Below are 21975 nucleotides of genomic sequence, written 5' to 3'. Positions count from 1 at the left end.
AATTTAGATTTGTTAATTAATAAAAATAAATCTTGCTTATTTTCTTACGATAGGTACGTAACGAAAAATATAATCCTAGAAGTACTTAATACGATAGATCTGTTTTTGGGTTTGTTAAAAATTCTCTGGTCTATTAAACTACGTGGCTGATGCGGCAAGTGTTATTACCCAACCCATCGGTTAGTAATTTAGAGCCCCACCAATGAACACCTGCCATATCAGAAATTGAACGTGTAAGTATTTACGAATTGCCTAAACTACCCTTATTTCCTTCAAACAAGACTTAAAAGTCCTGCCTTATATATAAAGTCTCCCTTTAACGATCGCAGGTACAGATTTGAACAACATCGGACTACACACTGAGCCCTAACACTTGTCTCACTCTACTTAATACACAACTCTTGATCAAGAATTGTTGTTAATTTGTATAGGAACCTACCAATGTTACAATCTTGATTGTTGGTATTTTCTTGAATGGGTTAACTGTTCTTGATGAATCTGAAACATCTTGGTATTTATCAAGATTCAAGAATGGAGACTCGTTTCAGATTTGGGTTTTGTGTTGTGATCGCTGTAGCTTTGTGTATTTGTCTTTGTGGGCATTCAGTATATGCGGGGAATAGTAAACCCAAGAATGTTCAGGTTGCTTTAAGGGCTAAGTGGTCTGGTACCCCTGTAATCTTGGAAGCCGGGTATGTATTCATTATAATACTTTGTTACTGTTTGATTGTTATGACAGAAAAAAAATGGCATTTTTATTAACTAGTTTGGGATTAAAGCGCAGTACAAGTTTTATTGCTTTTTGGTTGCTTTGGCAGTATAAAGAAAACTGGAGAGTTTGCTGTTGCTGAGTTTCATATAGAATCTTTGCATTGTATCTTTCTAAATCTTGATTAAGCTTGGTAAATAAAGAGTAGTGGAATCATCATAAACAATTGTGACGCTGTACTTTTTGCGATAGTTTAGGATACCTAAATTTCAGTGGAAGATAGTATTTTGTGTACTTCAGTGCTTAATGGGTACTCCTTGTCGTCTTGTTGATACTTCTTGTTTCTATCCAGTCAAGAAAAGTTTGCTGTTTCGCCTAAGTAGATGTGCTGTTTCTGTGAGTTCAGCATCGACAGGATGTTATGAAGTAGTAGCTGTACTAGTTTACAACTTTACGGAAACACTTTTGGAGAATAGAGGAGAGGCTAAGTGGTGGGAGGCATTTAGACAGGATGAAAGCTTTTATTGTTTGCTGTTGCTCAGCCATTGGAGAACTGAGTTATTATAGTGCTTAAGGACATGGTTCCATGGAAAGTAATGTCAACTTTAATATTAGGATATCACATGTTTAAAGAAGAGGAGGAAACAGATTGGGTGATAAAATTGCAGAAGGAAAGCTAACTACATTTAGGCAAGTTCAAATATGGATGCTTGCAGCATTTCACATATATTTTTTTAATCAAGCAAAATTCATTAATGATTGAGCCCAAATTGCCCGTATAAATACCAAAAAGTAGAAAACCTACAAAAGATATGGATTGCAGCAATTTACATAGTGCAAAAGAAACATGTCTAGAAAATCAGGGTTATGTTCTACTAATAAATAAAGGAGGAATTTACTGTAAGAACAAGGGTTTCAGAGAAGTATAAATGTCTTGGTTACTTGTATCATGCCTGAACAAGTTCTTTCTCAGGCACATGAAAGAAATGTATGTACACATTAAGGATATCCCTTTGGGGACATCCAATAGAATTATAATATAGACAAGATACCACATCGATGATTGTTTCTCTTGCCAAAACGTACCCGATTAGTCTTCTCAGGGGTTTCCTTGTAGGAGGAGCAAACCTTCCTTTCTCCTTTTATATTTTGTGATGTTCTGCTCATGATGGACAGGGAGTTGCTATCAAAGGAATCTAAGGACCTTTTTTGGGATTTTATCGAGTTATGGCTTCAATCTGCAGATGAAAATTCTGACTGCCAAACTGCCAAAGATTGCTTGAAGAGAATTATAAAATATGGAAGGTCTCTATTAAGTGAATCTTTGGTAGCAATGTTTGAATTTTCTCTAACTCTTCGATCAGCATCTCCTCGGATAGTGCTTTATCGTCAATTGGCAGAGGAATCTCTTTCTTCTTTTCCACTTGCTGATGATAAAAGCTCAAGCTCTCCTGATGGAGAAGTATCTCAGCAAAGTGATAATGCAAAGAACAAAAAGGTTAACCCTCTGCTTGTTGGTGAGAACCCAAGAAGTCCTGAAGGAAACTGTTGTTGGATAGACACTGGTGGAAGACTGTTTTATGATGTTGCTGAATTGCTAGTGTGGATGCAGAACCCCAAAGAAGTGTAAGTCTGTCTGACCTTCTTTTCTCTTCACGATACAGAAGGTGGTATAATTGATATGTCTAGAAATACATGAGCTCGGCTGCTCTTCAATAATTGGCTAAATATTTTTGTATGCAGATCTCTTGAGACATTACACCCGGAGCTTTTTGAGTTTGATCATGTCCATCCCGATTCAAATGTAGGAAGTCCGGTAGCTATTTTATATGGTGCTCTGGGGACCAATTGCTTTGAACAATTTCATCGGACCTTGGCCAGTGCGGCCAGAGAGGTTAGCTACCATTATAAGCTATCTCATCCGTTGTGCTTATTTATTACCTTTCTCTTGACCCTCCAGAAGCAATCAGAATGGCTGTGCATGATTTGGATCCTCTAGAGTATTTTCTTTAAGTATATGAATACCCTGACATTGATAAAAGCTCTTCAATATTCAACATCTCTTTTTCGGCTGCTCTTATCTAAAAGTAAAAAAACATCTCTTTTTATGATACATCTGTTTGCACTTTGAGAAGCAAAATAAGTAACTCTCCAATATAATTAAGTGAGTAGAAACTTGTTAGATGACAAAGATTTTTTTTTTCTTTATCAAAGGTACCCTCACATAGTTTCCATTTTCATTAATTAAATATATCAGGGCTATAGAGGAAGTAAGGTGGAGCCTTAGTGGATGCTCTTGGTTATCAGTATGCTTCTTGTAAGAAAGAAGGAAAAAATAAGATTTGAGAATGAGTTGGTTGTATCCCCTATATTAGATAGTTTGCAAGAAATTTTTAAAAAAGGAAAACGTGTAGCTACATCCCTTAAATTGCGCACTCCAAGGGATTCTAAATCTTTCCTCATTCCTCATTATGACTTTTCTTTTGTTTTCATTTTAATCAATTGAAACATTTGAATTTGTTTCCCCTATGTTTTTACTTAACAAAATGCTTGCAACAGAGAGGGGGGGGGGGGGGGGGGTGGGGTGTTGAAGGGCTCGGGTGGGGGTTGACCTATTCATTATCCTTGTGTATGAGACATATTAGTGTTATCTCCATGTTGTTCGTTACAACTAGAGAGGGGCAAGTAAAAACATTTCATTTCCTCATCTCTGTCCATTTTTTGGAGGCGTTGAAGATGACTGAAAGGTGTCATACTCTTCTTTACTTTTGCTTTGTTTTGATTCTTATCAAACAGGGGAAATGGCCCCTCCCTCTGTTGTTGTACTCTACCTCCTACTACTAAAACCAAAACTAGAGTTTAATTGTTCTAGTGCTGACTATCCAATAACTATCACAGGGGAAAATCTATTATGTAGTTAGACCTGTGTTACCTTCTGGATGTGAATCAAAAAGTACTCCGTGTGGAGCTCTTGGTACCAGAGACTCCTTGAACTTGGGTGGTTATGGTGTGGAACTAGCACTGAAAAACATGGAATACAAGGCTATGGATGACAGCACTGTAAAGAAAGGTAAGTTCTGTTGTGCACTCATCTGAATTATGTTACTCGATGCAAGCAGCGGTATTGATGGGTAATCTCCAACAGGGTGTCGAATATAATTTTGTCAGCTTAGGATGATTTACCACTTCCTATAGGATAACATTGCTTTTTCTAATATGGGAAGCCTGGAATTGTTTTGGTTCAGGATCTTTTTCGCTCTTTTATTACAATTTTCCGTGGCTAGCTGAAACTGCTTGGCTCAAGAATAAAGCGACTGGCACCTTCAGACCTCATGATTTTCCCACAAGAAAATCAACAGAAAAAAACGTCCTTTATTTTTGTGATATCAAGGCTAAACTTGTCTTGTATTCACTGTCTTTGCAATGATTCTCTGAGACTCTTTTTTTTTTTTGTATATTTGTTTCCAGTTCTCTTTGATAGTGTCTATACTTGTGTTAAAAAGCAGGTTGTCTTTTCGTTTCCAGATTGTGTGAAAATGTTTTTGCCAAAAAAAATGACTTTTTGGATTTGAAATATACTCGTATCTTTACCTTTTCAAAAAAGAATATACTGTATCTGTTGAGCAAAACTTTGGGTTTTATAAGATCCACCCACTTTACTTCTTGGAGAAATTAGGAGTTCACCTGATAGTGGTGCTTATCTCACATTTAAAGTTTCTGCTTTATTCGCATTATATCTCAAGTATTTTTCTGTCCCATGTCCTTGCTTCTTTTAACACCCGATTAAAAAAAATTTAGATGTCTTTGCTTCTTTTATCTTGTGCTTAACAGAAAGTATCTTATTTAATTAATTGCTGCAGGGGTCACTCTCGAAGATCCTCACACTGAAGATCTTAGCCAAGAAGTCAGAGGATTTGTATTCTCTAGGATTCTGGTTTGTATTATCAACCTTTTTTATATCTCAAACTGATAAATATTGTTAAAACGGTCTGTTGAAATTATTGCCTTTTAGAACACATACAGGAATATGATTAAAGCTACACAGTAAATGTACTTGTTGATGAATTTGTGGAAGTACTGTTCAGAAAAGAAAAAAAGCAATGTTGCCAACGAAAATGATATTGACAAACTTTACTGACAACATAAAGAGGTTCTGGGTAGATGAGAAAGGATGATAACAAAGTTTGCTGATTAAGTAAAATAAAAGGAAAGATTAGTGGTATTTTATCACCTTTTCCACTAAGATGATTTGGTGGAGAATATAGTGTTCATCTAGCCTGAAATTTCTAAAATTTTACAAAAAATATGCATCGAAATTATTTTACTGAAGGACAAGTAGTAATACCATAGAGAGCTTATATTCTCCCTTTAAGTAAAAGAAATAACACTGGTGTGTTTGAGTGGATGATCACCTTTGGTGAAGGTAAGCTTGGTAATGGGTTCGAACCGTGGAAGCAGCCACTAATGCTTGCATTAGGGTAGGCTGTCTTCATCACACCCCTTGGGTTGTGGCCCTTCCCCAGATCCTGCTAACGCAGGATGCTTTGTACACCGGGCTGCCCTTTTTTTTAAAGCTTTGTAAAGTGCTGTCTGTTTGACCCAGTTCCTCAAAAGTTTCTCTCTTTGTGGTCTTATTGTATGTTTATTCTCCCTTTTTTGACTTGACTTGGTGAAGCTATGCAGAATAACAAGTCAGAGTACACAGTAACTCCCCGTGATTCTTTCTTCTCCCCCTTCCACCTTACCATTCTATATCTTCCACCCCCTTTTGACCTCTTATTTGAACAAAGACGGAAGATAGAGATCTGTCCTCTTACTGTTGATTTCTTGTCTTTTGTAGAATACCATTTTTGTAAGGTTCTCTACTTTTTGGTAGACTTCTTGTATAATGGTGCTTTTTGCCCTTCTTTTAATGCCATTTATTACTTATATCAACAAAAAAAAAAAAAAAAAAAAAACCTTACACTTTTCCCTTCCTCCCATGAAAGCACAAAGTTAATAATGAAGGGCAGATTAAATGCAAACACTATAGCTGAGATGCAAACAAGGAGCCTGTTTGGATGGGCTTATGCCTATAAGCTGTTTGCAGCTTATAAGCTAAAAAAAATAAGTTGGGGTAGTCTAACTTATTTTTTTTGGCTTATAAGCTGTTTTCAGCTTATAAGCTGCTTTAGATAAGCTAAGTCAAATGGGCCCAATTATTTTTTTGAGCTTATTTTAAGCACAAAATGACTTTAAGCTGGCCAGCCAAACACTCAAAAAAGCTAAAAACAGCTTATAAGCAACTTATAAGCCAATCCAAATGGGCTCAAGACTCTCTTTTTAAATTCTGCATTATGGTTCGTGCCTTGTGAGATTAGCTTTCAGAGTCCAGTAAAAGCTCTGTTGGGTGGTTTTAATAGTTGTGTGCAATCCACTCTGTCAAGGCTGTGGTCATTGAAGAACCGATTCTGTCTTCCATATCTGCAGGAGCGTAGACAGGAGTTAACATCTGAAATAATGGCTTTCAGGGATTATCTTCTATCATCAGCAGTTTCTGATACACTTGATGTCTGGGAATTAAAAGGTGATGATATATAACCTTACTATTATGAGCTCAGAACTTGTCAATATCAGAAACAAAAGCTTCTTTTGATTAAAAGCTAACCTTATGGTCATTCCCTTGGCGATGCCAAATATAAATAAACAGATTTAGGGCATCAAACTGCGCAGAGGATAGTTCATGCGGCTGATCCTTTGCAGTCAATGCAAGAAATTAATCAAAATTTTCCTAGTGTTGTCTCTTCTTTATCTCGGATGAAGGTAAAATATTTTCAGTTAGCATATTTAGTATTCCACTGGTAAATATTTTTTCCAACTAATGTAACATTTATTAGGGATCTGATCGCTTGATATGTTTTTTAATTTAATGCAGCTCAATGAATCTATCAAAGAGGAAATTGTTGCAAATCAGCGAATGATCCCACCTGGAAAGTCATTAATGGCTTTGAATGGTGCTTTAGTCAATATTGAAGATATTGACCTTTATTTGTAATGCTTTCACTTGCTTCTAGACCATCTTTCTCTATCTCCTCCACCTCCCTCCATATATTTGCCATCTGCGTAATTCATTTCCTTTAAAGTCCGTAATATTTGCTATTATTAGACTGTCAAGACATGGGGAGAAGAAAAATATAAATTCAGAATTGGGACCACCTCCCTCCATATATTTGCCATTTGCTATTATTCACTTGCTTCAACTTTTCGATCCAATTTGAAAAGAAGTTTTTCAAGTTTGAAATGCATGTCCAAACGCAACTTCAACTTGCAAATACCTTGTCCAACTTACCTATAAATACTAATACATTTTCACCTACCTCCCAAGGTAGGTGTAAGGTCTGCGTACACTCTACCCTTCCCAGACCCCACTTGTGGGATTTCACTGGGTATGATGTTGTTGTTGGACCTAAAATTACAATATTGAGTTATAAGAGTTGATTGGATAACCACTACTCTACCCTTGTTGTTTTCCCCCCTTCTTTAATCCCCTCAAATTTTGAATTGACACAAGTGTCAACTGCTCTAGATGCAGAGATGGATGCAGCGTTTCGGTACCGGGTTCATCTACCCAGTATTTATGACATGGAGCATAAATATATGTGTAAAAACCCACTAAAAACCAATGAAGGTTGAATTCATAGAGATAAATCCTGCATCCGTCTCTGTTGAGATGTCATACCCAATTAGCTACAGCTGTTTTTCACAACTGAGAGGCAAAATAAGCTGACAACGGAAATGATGGAAACTTATTTCCCTATTCATCATTTTTGTTTTTTCTTCTCCCTGAAGTTTATAGATTTTGTCTACTTCTGCTTTCTTCAAGGGTTTATACTCTTATTTCCTGTGCATTGTTTCTCGTCCTTGAATCCACCAGCAGTGGAATTTTGTGTTCTGGATTGTCGATTAGCCATCCTTTGGTTTTAGAAGTAGCTGGAAAGATGTGATAATGGCATATCAGATGACCTGACAATTTAACTCACCCTGTGTACTGTAATAAGACAATTTGTGGCTTTGTGCTGTGTGGAGCAGACCGTGCCTACACTTTGCACACCATCAATGCAGCACTGTGAAATATCTGTCAACTCTTGGAAATTCCATCCTTTGCTACTATTATATGTGCTTCAGCAAAGGTTCTCTGAGTGCTTGGTTATATGGTTAAGACATAACTTTTTGACAGAATAGAAAATGTTGCTTGTGAATGATTTCAATTTATTGTTTGCTGACTGATTTTGCTTTTAAAACTTGTTTTTTATCATCAGTAAGTGCTTCATTGTGAGAAGTGGAGATCATCCTTTTTCCTGTTGGTTGACTTAAGAACTTCTGAAACTTGTTTTCCAGGCTGGTTGACATGGTCCATCAGGAGTTGTCATTAGCTGATCAATACGCTAAAATGAAGGTGCGGAACTCTAGAACCTTTCAAGGGCATGCCTGATACAGCTGCCCTGGGTTTTGACATCTTTTTTAGCTATCTGAGATTTTCTTCTGATGCTACCAGTGAGCAATTACCTGATTTATTGGGGTTGGTGAATTTTTGGAATATGCTGCAGAAACATCTTGCTAAGGAGGCTAAAATGCTTCATATATTTTATACAGTATATTCCGTCATTTAAAAGAGAAGTCTATAATGCTTGAACCTTAACTATGGGTGAAGTTCAGTTAATCATTTCAATTACAAAAGCTAGCGACCTAACATGGCCATTATATTAAGTTGCCTCGGCTTCTGCTCGTGGAGAGTATGCTCCGAACCTAGAACATCAATTAGAGCTTTTTCATCAGTTGTACATAAAATGTATATGATTGCAAGTTGTAGCAAATAGGTCATTTAGACATGGAACTCAACATGTGAGATGAATTTTATTGGTACTTGATTTTGCATACTCTAAATTTTCACTTGTCTCTTTTGCCTGTAGGTTGTGCATTGCATCCATAGGATGTTTATGTCTCAAACTTTATTTCTATCTCAAATGCCTTTGGTGTTATTTTTGTCATGAATGTCCTGTTAAGCAAAAAGCCCATGCATTAATTGTTGCCTGAATTTCAGATTCCTGTTAGCACCGTGAGGAAGCTCCTTGCAGCACTGCCCCCTTCTGAGTCCAGTACTTTCCGTGTTGATTTTCGCTCAGATCATGTTCATTATCTCAATAACTTGGAGGTGGATGAGATGTATAAACGTTGGCGGAACAATTTAAACGAGGTACCTTGTTTCTCTGATCCTTGGATTGTGCTTTTCGGCATCACTTAGCTTTTAAGTTTCTAACTGTTTGCATCTTTCTGCTTTAGCTCCTGATGCCAGTCTACCCTGGACAAATGCGTTACATCCGGAAGAACCTCTTCCATGCAGTTTATGTTTTGGACCCTGCCTCCATTTGTGGGCTTGAGGCAAGCTCTATCATTATGTGAACCCGAAAAATGTTTTTGTGCTAATTTGTTTTTTAGTTGGTTACGTTTTGTTGTCATCCAATCAATAGTGATAAAAGAATATTGGTTAACAGTTTCTCTAAAATCTGCAGACAATTGACGCAATCGTTTCGATGTTTGAGAATCATATTCCAATGAGATTTGGTGTGATATTGTACTCTACGAAGTTAATTAAGGAGATCGAATCAGGCGGTGGTGAACTTCCCCTTTCTTATAGGGAGAAGGATAGTCCAAGTCAGGAAGACCTCTCGAGTTTGGTAATTACTCAAATCTTGTCATAGTAACTAGTAAATGATCGAATAAGATTATTTAGACTTTTTAACTCATTGCTTTCATTCTTGGTATAAGTCAAGTGGACTTAATGTTTACAAGTAAATATTTGTTTCTTTTGCATGACGCATGGTCTTAACAGGCGTATAGTCAGGTTACATTTGCTTAGATTTCTATGCCTTATTTGCCCTACATATGGCGTAGAAGTTCAGTGAAATGTTTTCCTGATTAATTACTAAGTTGTGTATATAGCCATGTAACAGTAACAGGATCGCTCTGCTTTTTTCATCTTTCTATATTTGTGCATATCATACTTGATATGATGCCTGTTGCATAAATTTTTTTCTGCAACATACTTCTATAAGGTACTTGTCATATGGACTTATAATATTCTTCTACGTGCTATGCTAACTGGTATCATGTAATTAAAAGCTCAATTGGCTGGCAACTTATAGAAGTATTTGATTGGACCTTACTCTAACAGCTTGGAGTAAATTACATGCATGCATCTAGTTGCTTTTCTTTTTTTGATAGGTAAATAGCAATGCATACATCAAGATGTTGAGATTGGTGCACTTAGCACCCTTATGCATGATGTTTTGTCGTAGAGGCAACTTACTACATACTGTGAGCTGTTGATGATATTATTACTTTCTTTTAGAACATGATTTATCATGACTCTTCTTTCACATGTAGCTAGTGTTCTAAGATACATATTGCTGTGGTTGTACTACTCATCTATTGCACTTGCTGGATGCTATTGTTTAATAGTAAAATTTTCATTACTTTTCTTAAAAAGGAACTCTTTTCACTGTCTTTCTTTGTTCCATTTACAGTTTTTATTTCCATTGAAGTTCTTCAACTTTGTTATTGATGTGTATGAACTGATGAAAACTGTAATGTTTTTTCGCAGATTATTCGTCTTTTCATCTACATCAAGGAAAACCAAGGAATTGTAACAGCTTTCCAGTTCCTGAGCAATGTATGATTTCAATACCTTCTATTCTGTATAATGCATATTAATGAATATGTTAGCTTGCATCGGATGCCAAATGTGTAATTATCATGTTAGTATGTGAACGGTTGCTCCTGAAGGTTAACAAGTCAATGCATAAAGGAGTGTCTGATAAAAATCCCAAAGAAGCAAAACACTTGTTTCCCTTCTGAGAGGAACCATATTGTCTTGGCTGTCATTGGCAATTACTAATTTCTAATCTTCCATGTAATTCTGCATGTCCCCAATTTCTTTGTGTTTTGTGGAATTATTTGCTGTTATCCTCTTTTATTAAGAAAAGATTATATTTACCTATCAAAGAATAAAGGAAACCCTGATTCTAATGTGTAACTTTTATCATGACCTGGCATGGCGGTCGTGTCCTGTTGGGTTGTATACCTTAAATCAGTTCCACTGCTTGTCATGCCTCATAGGTGTTTTTATTCTACTCAGTCATATTATTCTTTCTTCCTTGCCACAATGCCTTTGCTAGTGTAGATGATTGTTTTTTTTCTGTAGAGACCCATATTTTTGGGTGGGTTCTCTACTTTTTGTCATACTTCTCATATATAATATGGAGCTTCCCCCACATCAATCGAGCATAGCTCTCATAGAAAAATGCCTTAGCTAGTGTAAATTTTAGGACAATTATGTCTGAAGCATCTCCAATAAGGTGTGTAAATATGAGAAGTACTAGAGCTAGCTCCTTCTGGATAATGGTGGCGATTCATATCAGGAGGTGTATGGGTTTCAACTTTAGAAAACTTTTCGCTACTTTGATTTCTGAAATTTTCCTGTTGCTCCACAGCTCCAGTATTGTTTTTGGTGTATTACTAATATACACAGTTAAGTAATAGTTTCACCTAGAACTGTAGGTAAACAAATTGCGAATTGAGTCAGTTGCTGAAGATCCTCCTGAAGTACACCACGTGGAAGGGGCATTTGTGGAAACACTGCTGTAAGTCTACCATTTTCCAAGCACCCAGTTCTATTTTTCTGCTTGTTTTTTTGAGAGCTACATGCATTACAAGGGCTATCCATTCCTAATTTTTTGAGTTGATAGATTGTTTCTTTCTTAAAAATGTGTTCCAAAACATTTACATCTAGTGTCTTTTTGTAGACCACAGGCTAAAACTCCTCCTCAAGATACTTTACTGAAACTGGAGAAGGAGCATACTTTTAAAGAACTCTCCGAGGAAAACTCTCTGTTTGTATTTAAGCTGGGTTTGGCTAAGAGGCAATGTTGCCTCTTGTTCAATGGGCTTGTCCATGACCCTACTGAGGTATAACCCTATTTATGATCACAGATTCAATATCTTAGTATCTGACATTTTTAGCTTTAAATTTGCGTCTACTTATTTTCCAGATGCATAAATGGTCTCAATAGTTGCCTGTTTTACCATTTTCTGAAGTTTTGTTCACTGGGAAGGGAAAAAGAAAAATCTCCTTTACAAGTATGGCATATATAGCCCCCCTTGCTTGTACTCTTCTCTTTGAGGTTCACTTTTATTTAATAATAAATAAAAAACTAGCCCTAGGTACCTCGCCTAGCGAATTTGCTTTAATAATAATAATAATAATATAGTTCTAGAAAAATATTATGTGGGTAGTTTCTTTAGGAAATAAGATTTGTTCTTTAAATACCATGTTCTCATGAAATTGCCTTTTCTCCATGTGTTTTAGTTGCTCAAAGATAGATATGTTTCCAATAAGATGGAATTTGCTTCTGAGAAAGGTTTAGGGACTGAGTTTTCCGTGGACACCTGATGTACGAGATACTAATTGGCTACTTAATTTATTTCTAATTTTTCTTGTTACTATTTGATTTGACAGCTGCATAAGCTATATGAAGCCAAAATGTTCATTGTTCATACTCCATTTGTTATCTGTCCATTGAAGTGTATTTCTAGGAGGATGAGACTGTCCTATAATATGATATAATATACCTGGAACTTCTACTTGCAGGAAGCTCTTATGAATGCCATGAATGATGAACTTCCTAGAATACAAGAAAATGTCTATTTTGGGCACATAAACTCTCATACGGATGTCCTGGACAAGTATCTATCAGAGAGTGGTGTGCAGCGCTATAATCCACAGGTACAATTCTTTATTTTCCCAAAATATGTTGCATTGGTTTTTGTGTGCCTGAAATAATTGAATACATTGTTGTCTCTCTGTTGACTTAGATTATAGCTGAAGGGAAAGTCAAACCGAGATTTGTATCTCTTTCGGCTTTAATTCTTGCAGACAACTCATTTTTTAATGAAATCAGCTACTTACATTCTACTGGAAGTAAGCCATACTCAGCCTAACGCTGTTGTTTATTATGGAACATGTTTGAGTATCTATTTCATTTGTGGCGTCTTAACTTCTTTTCCAGCAATAGATGATTTGAAGCCTGTGACTCATCTTCTTGCTGTCAGTATGGCGTCAGATAAAGGGATGAGATTGCTTCGTGAAGGAATACATTATCTGGTAGTTCTCCTTCTCTCTCTCTCTCTCTCTCTCTCTATATATATATATATATATATATATATATATATATATATTCTTCATCGTTTGTTATTACTAAATACTCTTGGTTACGAGAATTTTAAGTATTTGGATTCTTCGTCAGATGGCAGGCACCACAACTGGACGCTTGGCAGTGCTGTTTAACTCCATTCAGGATCCTCATTCACCAAGCTTTCTTTTCATGAAAGTTTTCCAAATCACAGCCTCATCATATAGGTCTGATTCTTTTGCAGCTTATCTTTGGGCACTGTTTTATTTTCTTAATGGCTTAATTAAACTGTACATTTTTCTTTCTTTATCTTGCTTTGGATGATGACTTGCAGTCACAAGAAAGGCGCTCTGCCGTTCCTGGACCAAATTTGCTTGTTTTACCAACATGAATATATGCATGCATCTTCTGCGGGCACTGAAAATGTTGAGGCATTTATGGATAAGGTCTTTGAACTGGCTAATTCAAATGGATTGTCCTCAAAAGGACTCAAGTCTGCTCTTTCTGGACTTTCTGATGAGAAGTTGAAAGTGCACTTGAATAAGGTACCTCACTATTCCTGGCTTTAGTTAGTCTGTTCAACAACTCATCCAAGGCCGTTTAGATTAACTCATCCAAGGCCTTGATTTTTATTTTTAATCAAGTGTCCATATGTAAGAATTGAACAATATATGGGAATAAATTCCACAGGATAGGAGTTGCAAATGCTTAGGATGCCATTTTTATCTGCTTTCTCATTAGTATCTTAGCTATGCTTAGTGAAATGCTTTGGAACATTTTCTAATAATTGTGTGAACAACACAACAGAATTTGCTTTCAACCTACTTCACGGCTTAGCTGTCTCAATAACTAAATCCTTTTATCTATCAGAGTGCTAAAGTGTTTTACCTGTTGAACAAACATTTATTATTAGACCCCAGTTTTTCAGATGAGAGAACAACACTACCTATTTAATTCATGAACTCTATGGTGAATGTGTTCAAAGAGACACCAATCATGCCAATATGAACTCTTAGTTTTAGTTGGGTGCTATGCGGCTAAGGTATTAATTAGATGCATGCTTGCTGAATAGGCTCTGCATTTATCCTTCATTTTTATTTTTAATACATTTACAGGTGGGGAAGTTTTTGTTTGGACGAGTTGGTCTGGAGTGTGGCGCCAATGCAGTTATTACAAATGGGAGAGTAAGTTCGACTTGTGTCAATTGCATTTAATTTGAAATGCAGATTCTTTTGGAAATTTTTATCCTCCAAGACTATTTTGATTTTTGAGATCCCATCCTCATGTTCTTCAGAGTATTGGGGGTGCTCTGAAGAGACGCCTTTTTAATCAGTTTTTGATGAACATTATATCGTTCTGTGTGAACTCAATGTTCTTTGACCAATTTGATAGGTGATTAGCCTGGTTGACGACACAACATTCTTGAGCCATGATTTGCAACTTCTGGAGTCTCTGGAATTTAAGCAAAGAATAAAGCATATAGTGGAAATAATTGAAGAAGTAAAGTGGGAGGACATCGACCCTGATATGTTAACAAGGTTTGTGCTTTTATGTTCTTCAATGTCCTACCTTCTCTCTTTTTCCTCTACTGCAATTGTGAGCACCTGCTTTACTGCTTATAAGGAAAATGTGAAAATTGTCTTTTCAAGTTTGATACCCCTGTTTCCTTTCAAGTAACAAACTGCTCATCCCTTCATATATATGCTGCTCATGTTTGCATATCTGTACTATATACATTCCGATCTAATGAGCTACCAGATATGAGTAGTGTCTTCAAGTTCTGCAAACATCTTCTTAAAATCGGGTTCCCCAGAAGTCAGATGATGACCTCACAATCGACCACTGTCTTTCACATATTACTCAGTCTGTTACCCCACAAATGGTGTCTTTTAAAGTGTTATGTCACTGTTAGATGACACATCCCTGTGGCTGCTTTCAAGAAACTGGGCCTTCTTTTGTCAATTTTTAATCCCTCCCCTATTTCCCCTTCCCCTCTCCCTAAATCTAAGTAATTTCTTTTTTGAAAAAAGCCTTCTTAATGACTTTATCCTTCAGGTCATATCAGCACAATTGGGTTTTCCATCTAAAGATTTGTTCTCATTGACTGGTAAAATCATTCCTCAGCGTTAGGATTTTCATGAACCAATCTTGTAATTTATTTTACTTTAAGTTTTGATCAAGTTCTTGACCGACTACCAGCATAAGCATTAATATAACCTTTGGTTTCTTGGAATACTGCTTTTCCTTGTCATATTTTTCTGATTCTATTATGAACCTAGTTATCATTCAACGATTTCCCAAGGGTCATCTTTACTGAAGAAACTAATGGAGTGCTTTTGTTATTTCTTCAATTTTTAGGTTCTCCACACTATTTTTCTTCATTGTGCTAATTTTTTTTTATTTTTTTTTGTGATATTGTAGTAAATTCATCAGTGACATTTTCATGTCTGTCTCATCTTCAATTTCCATGCGGGATCGGAATTCTGAAGGTGCTCGCTTTGAACTTCTGTCCGCAAAATACAGGTAACACATGTCTAATTCACCATTTTGACTCCCTTTCCCTGTAAAGACGAAGAACACTCTATTGGAATATGCCCAATATTGGCTGATATGAATTCTTTTTTACTTTGGAATTTTCATTATATTAAATCAATGTTCTTAACATGTTTTCTCGCAGTGCTGTTGTTTTAGAAAATGAAAATTCCAGCATTCATATTGATGCTGTTATCGACCCCTTGAGCTCATCTGGTCAAAAGTTGTCTTCTCTTCTTCGGCTTGTGTCAAAGTCCATTCGCCCAAGCATGAGGCTTGTACTCAACCCCATGGTGAGTTGATTTCCTTGAGTAGTGGAAAATGATCACTACGTAATCGAGAACTTTCTGCACTTTCCAATGATTTGGTACTGGCAATGAAACTGCCTCTGTACTGTGTTCTACAGTTCATCACTTAGTTGGAGTCCTGGGTAGGATCAGTGGGATTTTAGGGTCTCAAGACAGGTTTGTCCTTGGGCTTGGTCACATGAAATATGCATGGCGTCATAGAAGAAGGAAAATTGGCTAACATCAGTGTGCTAGATAAGAACAAATGATAGGATTTAAACTCGACAACATATATATATATATATATATTTTTTTTTTTTGACAAGTAAAGAAAACTCGACAACATATATAATGACTGTGTTGAAAACATTTCAGCAATTTATTACATAGTTGTAAGAATTTACATTTCATTTATTAGTTGAGGTGTCCGCAAGCTGGCCCCGACACTAAGGTTATAAAGAGTACCTTTCATTCTGCAATCCTCTTGGGGTTTTTTCTTCTTCTAGATCTCACATCCTTAGTCATCAATGAAGGGAGGGAAAGACAGAAGTCTATACTTGTTCATATATGATCCACATATGTGGTGAATGTTCCTGCAGAGGTTAGAAAGGAGAGGAAGTCCTGAAGTTTCTCCTTACTAGTTTTTGAGAAGATGAAACCTAGTTTTGAAGCTACTAAAACTTAAGCAGTTAAAAGTTTGAAAGGTGAGAGATGGCTGAATCAGAAGATGGTGATTCAAAAATTTTATGTTCCTTTTGTAATTAGGACGCTCCAAATACTAAACGTTAATACTCTGGCTATCTTGCTCTTGACAGTCAGAAATGGATACTGAGAGTTGTAATGGACCCTTGCTTATTTAGCAGGCTAAACAAATTGCAGTAACTTTCAATCAAAAGTTGGTCCTTGCAAACTTAGTTTAGGTTTTAACTTGAATAATTTGCATTTTGTGTCCAAATATTTCTATGTCCTAAGGTATGTTGCCTCTATATTGATCATATGAAACATCTACAGTGTTTGCATGTCCTGAGGTATATTGCCTCTGTAATAATCGTATGAAACATCTTAACATAATGGTTCTGTTGGTAAACGTCAGGCTTAGGAAGTTCACATTATTTTTTACTTGCAGAGTTCACTGGTTGATCTCCCATTGAAGAACTACTACAGATATGTTATACCAACACTGGTATGTCAGAGCAACTTTTCTTTGCAAGTCCTTCAGTCAATATCTTTTTGATAAATTAGTCCTTCAGACATATTGTGCTCCCTGGGGAGTCTCATCTTTGCTGATTTTGCAGGATGACTTTAGTAGTTCAGATTACACCATTTATGGTCCCAAAGCTTTTTTTGCTAATATGCCACCTTCTAAGACGCTGACTATGAATCTTGATGTTCCTGAGCCATGGCTTGTTGAGCCTGTTGTTGCTGTGTAAGTATTTCAGAAGATTATGGAACTTATGGCACATATGTCAGGATACTTAGTGATGTCTAATATCTGCCTAAACTTGCAGCCATGACCTAGATAATATGCTGCTTGAAAACCTAGGAGAGACTAGGACACTGCAAGCAGTGTATGAACTTGAAGCACTAGTACTAACAGGTAACTTGATTCTCCTCTATTTGATGTTATCGCTTTAGTAACCTGAGATATTGGCTAAAGAAGAACAATGCCATGGTTCCACTGGAAATGAGTTAATTGCTCTAGTTTCTAAACCATTTGACCAGGTCATTGCTCTGAGAAGGATCATGAGCCGCCTAGAGGCCTTCAGCTAATCCTAGGCACTAAAAGTACACCGCACTTGGTTGACACACTTGTCATGGCCAATTTGGGTTATTGGCAAATGAAGGCGTTTCCTGGAGTTTGGTACCTGCAGCTTGCTCCAGGTAGAAGCTCGGAGCTTTATGCTTTGAAAGACGATGGTGATGGTGGTCAGGAGACAACTTTGTCTAAACGGATCACTATAGATGATTTGCGTGGTAAACTTGTTCACATGGAGGTGATTAAGAAAAAGGGCAAGGAACATGAGAAACTGTTGGTTTCTGCTGATGATGATAGCCATTCACAAGAGAAGAAAAAGGTGATATGTTCACCTTTATTATTTTGTAAAACATTTCCCTTTACAGAAAATTTTAATATGGGTCTGTAACTCTGAATTAATAAGCTGTAGGATTACTAATTTTCTTGTTTGCAGGGCAACCAGAACAGTTGGAATTCGAATATTCTTAAATGGGCTTCTGGATTTATCGGTGGCAGTGACCAGTCAAAGAAGAGTAAAAACACTCCAGTGGTAATTCCTCAATTCATTAATCAAATTTAGTAATAATACTCATGGGGTTATCTAGAGAAAGGGAATCATGATGGTTAAACAGTTTTCTATTCCTTGTCAAGGAGCAGGTAACCGGTGGTCGCCATGGGAAGACGATTAACATATTCTCTGTTGCTTCTGGGCACTTGTGAGCTTTTTGTTTTGGATTCATTTTTTTATTTCCCTGCATTTTGATGCTCCTTAGGTGGCCCCAACTTTTATCAGAAAAAGAACCCAAGCAAGAAACACAATCTTGTAGCCATGTTAATTTATTCTCTTATCTTTTTCACTTCTAATGTTATATTGCATTTCTACTTTTCTGATAATTTATGGGTAGTTGTATAGTTTTGGTCAGACTTAGGTTTTGCTTATCAAAAAAGAAGTTTAGATCAGACTTTAATATGCTCTCCCTAATTTCTCTGCTTCTTTTGTAGCAGACTTCTCAGCTAACAGCTTTAAGATGTACTTTGCAGATATGAACGGTTCCTAAAAATTATGATACTAAGTGTTCTGAAGAATACTCAACGGCCAGTGAAGTTCTGGTTTATAAAAAACTATCTCTCTCCTCAGTTCAAGGTTCGCTACCTTGCGTTCTTCACCTTTAATTCGTTCTAGCAGCTTGTTTCAATCTATAATGTTTACATGTTGAACTTATGAGATACTTTTTTCTTTCAGGATGTAATCCCGCATATGGCTCAAGAATATGGTTTTGAATATGAATTAATTACATACAAATGGCCTACATGGCTGCACAAACAAAAGGAGAAACAAAGAATCATCTGGGCATATAAAATTCTGTTTCTTGATGTCATTTTCCCCCTGGCGTTGGAGAAGGTATTCATCTTTTTCCCCTCATTTAGAATTCAATAGATTATCCCTACTAGGTCATAAATTTTAAATGTGAACTTATAGTCGATTGAACTTCAGTAATGTGTTATCGTGCAGGTTATCTTTGTAGATGCAGACCAAATTGTAAGAACTGATATGGGAGAACTTTATGACATGGATTTGAAGGGACGGCCCCTTGCATATACACCTTTCTGTGACAACAACAGGGAGATGGATGGCTATCGTTTTTGGAAACAAGTATTGGCATTTCTTTCTATTATTTTATCACTTCTCTTTCTGCTCACTCATTTCATTTGTCCTTTTAATTACTCATCAGCTGGTCAGGCTTTTGCATTTACTGACTAAGCCGTCACTAATGTTCTTTGTATTTATTGAATAGGGCTTCTGGAAGGAACATTTACGAGGAAGACCATATCATATTAGGTATCATTAGCTCTTATATATTGAATCACATACATATAATACTTGGTAGTTATTTAAAAAATGAACAAGTTTTCCGTGGTGAATGCAATCTGCAGTGCTTTGTATGTTGTCGATCTACTTAAATTCCGGGAGACTGCTGCGGGAGATAATTTACGAGTGTTTTATGAGACCCTGAGCAAGGATCCAAACAGTCTTTCAAATCTGGATCAGGCAAGTCAATGCTTTCATGTGCTATCATCATAGCATTCTACATTATTGGCTCATCATAAGTTTTTTTTTTTTACTGTTTCGACCTGAAGCAAGCGATTGTGTTTTGGTTTTGAGGGTATACAGTTTCTTTCCATTCTACTCGGTACTTTCTGCAAGTGTGCTGAATGGAAGTAAAAAAAAAATTCTCTTCATGTAATCAAATATCTTCCCATTTTGAATTTCTGAGTCATTTCAGATTAGAAAACATAGAAATTTTTATTTATAAATGGAGGAGATAGTTTAGCATTATTATCCTGACCTGCGAAGGCCTAAGATACCTTTTTTCCACCTCCCAATTGTTTTTGTTCAGCGACTTGAAATTAGTGATATGCATCCTTCTGTTTTTATACTTGCTCTTGCATAGTGGTTGCAGTGGTGATATTTAGGACGTAATAATGGTAAATGGATGACAAAGTTAATGACAAGTTACACCATGCATATGTCAGGGTAAAGTTAGGAATCTGCCCAAGCTTTTCAGGGAAGTTTCATAGTTTACAATGAACATATACTTTCCTGATAAAGTTTCTTTGCTTCCACATTTCAATATAAGCGGTTGAGACATTGCTGCCAAGCTTTATGGTTTCCATAATATGATGATTATATTGCTCTTACTTTTATATTGTTTTACTACTGACAAGAATTTCTTGTATCTCAGGACCTTCCAAACTATGCTCAGCATACTGTACCCATCTTTTCACTCCCACAAGAATGGCTTTGGTGCGAGTCATGGTGTGGTAATGCAACAAAGCCCAAGGCAAAAACAATAGACCTTTGCAATAATCCCATGACAAAAGAACCCAAACTCCAGGTAATAACTGAGTTGCCTCACCGTTTCAGTTGTCTCATTGTCATCTTCTTGCACTTTGTCCTTTGTATTACTTGCTCCACCTTTTTCCTGTTTATATTATAGGGCGCCAAGAGGATAGTGGAAGAGTGGCCAGAACTTGACTATGAAGCAAGACGCGTTACTGCAAAGATCTTGGGTGAAGACTTTGATCCCCAAGACCAGGCAGCACTTCCTGCTGAAGCACCAAAAACCATTAGCGATACTCCATTAGAAGACGAGGAATCAAAGTCGGAACTTTGAATTTGATGCAAGGCAAGTATTCCTGATTCATTGACACCTTCAAATCAGATTGATGTTATCTGGTCACTTTTGGGTGGTTCTCAGCTACCATGGTAAAAGGCTAAGAGCAGAGTTGTTAGGATTGTCCATTGTGGCAGAAAATGAATTAGTTAAGAAGGCTTAGATGCACACTTAGGTGCCAAAAGAATACCAGCTATTATGAACCCATTTTGCCATTTGCGCCGCCCTTAGTAGAGAGGACATTGTAATATGGATAGATAGTTACAGAGGATACTTGACAGGGATGCTGTGACATCTCCACTTTATTCTGCATCTGTTGGGGCAGTTAGGAAACATTAAAAAACTCTTAAAAGGTATTTTGCAATTTTGATATGTAATATTGAGGTCAACTAATATTCCTGTAACTTGAAAGTTTTCAGCAGCTAAATTACTCCAGCCCTACCCAAACCTATGTCAGTGAAATCGATAAGTACATTGGATTTAAACTAGCTTTAATTTTTGGCCTTTGTGGGGAAGTGTCTTAATAATGTATCAGGTTGTTACTATGAGACTCTGATTATCATTCTTGAGTTTGTACTCCAAAGTCAGCCACTGAAACTTGATAACAAGAAGTGGGGATTGTGTTATGGGTGCAATACAGTGTGTGCAATTTGCATCATATTCTCTGACTGCAATTTGTGTAATGTGTCGTTCAAAAGATGTTAAAAAAGAAGTAGGTACCTGAAACAATATCCACAGGCCACAGCGCGCAAATTGCTATTAAGCCTATTAAAGGATGGAGGTTATTCAAACGAAAATAGCAATCAAACAGCCAAAATTTATCTACGGAAAAGGGTCAAATATATCCCTGCACTCTTGGAAAAGATCCAAATATATCTCTCGTTATACTTTGAGTTCAAATATACCCATGTTGTTATACTTTGAGCACAAAAATACCCCTTCACCGTTAAAGTTGTCCAAGACATCCAATCCTATGTGGCATTTATGTTAGATGAGGTGGATGCGACATGACATGCCACCTCAACACCCTTAACCCATTTTACTCTATCTCTATTTGTTCTTACGCCTCTAAAATTTTCTTCTCCTCCATCACCTTATTAAAAATGGCGATAGCCAGCCTAAATTACATTTCCACATGGCACATGTATGAACTTCAACATTTCATTTCTCTATTAAATTAATTGTTGAAACTAACCAAGACTTTGACTAAAAGTTAAAAAATTAGACTGTAATAAGATAATTTAACTTTGCATAACAAACAAAAGTTGGAATAAATTGAAAACATAGAACGGTAACTATCATAGAAAAT

General features: G+C 36.5%; 1 protein-coding gene across 2 annotated transcripts; it reads left to right on the top strand.

The window, feature by feature from the left end:
* The first annotated feature begins 323 nt into the window (after window positions 1–323).
* Window positions 324–21169, top strand: LOC132598689 (UDP-glucose:glycoprotein glucosyltransferase). Of its 2 annotated transcripts, none has more exons than XM_060311704.1 (37): window positions 324–692; window positions 1886–2335; window positions 2453–2603; window positions 3608–3779; window positions 4570–4643; window positions 6179–6275; window positions 6399–6511; window positions 6624–6739; window positions 8087–8144; window positions 8790–8942; window positions 9029–9127; window positions 9259–9423; window positions 10350–10418; window positions 11306–11388; window positions 11551–11713; window positions 12396–12530; window positions 12620–12725; window positions 12814–12908; window positions 13051–13163; window positions 13271–13481; window positions 14052–14120; window positions 14329–14474; window positions 15358–15459; window positions 15614–15761; window positions 16882–16938; window positions 17051–17181; window positions 17264–17352; window positions 17478–17830; window positions 17945–18040; window positions 18148–18206; window positions 18532–18634; window positions 18734–18892; window positions 19004–19144; window positions 19287–19330; window positions 19426–19540; window positions 20235–20387; window positions 20490–21169. In XM_060311704.1, exons 1-37 carry the CDS (start codon window positions 493–495, stop codon window positions 20664–20666), a joined length of 4965 nt encoding a protein of 1654 aa, XP_060167687.1. In that variant the 5' UTR covers window positions 324–492; the 3' UTR covers window positions 20667–21169. The 2 variants fall into 2 exon arrangements, with proteins under 2 accessions (XP_060167687.1, XP_060167686.1); XM_060311703.1 differs by having other exon boundaries at window positions 18142–18206.
* The last annotated feature ends 806 nt before the right edge of the window (window positions 21170–21975 follow it).

Source organism: Lycium barbarum, chromosome 6, assembly GCF_019175385.1.
Source record: "Lycium barbarum isolate Lr01 chromosome 6, ASM1917538v2, whole genome shotgun sequence".
Taxonomy (NCBI): Eukaryota; Viridiplantae; Streptophyta; class Magnoliopsida; order Solanales; family Solanaceae; genus Lycium; species Lycium barbarum.
The sequence above is the reverse complement of the archived record's forward strand: the minus strand, read 5'-3'. Positions and strand labels throughout refer to the sequence as shown.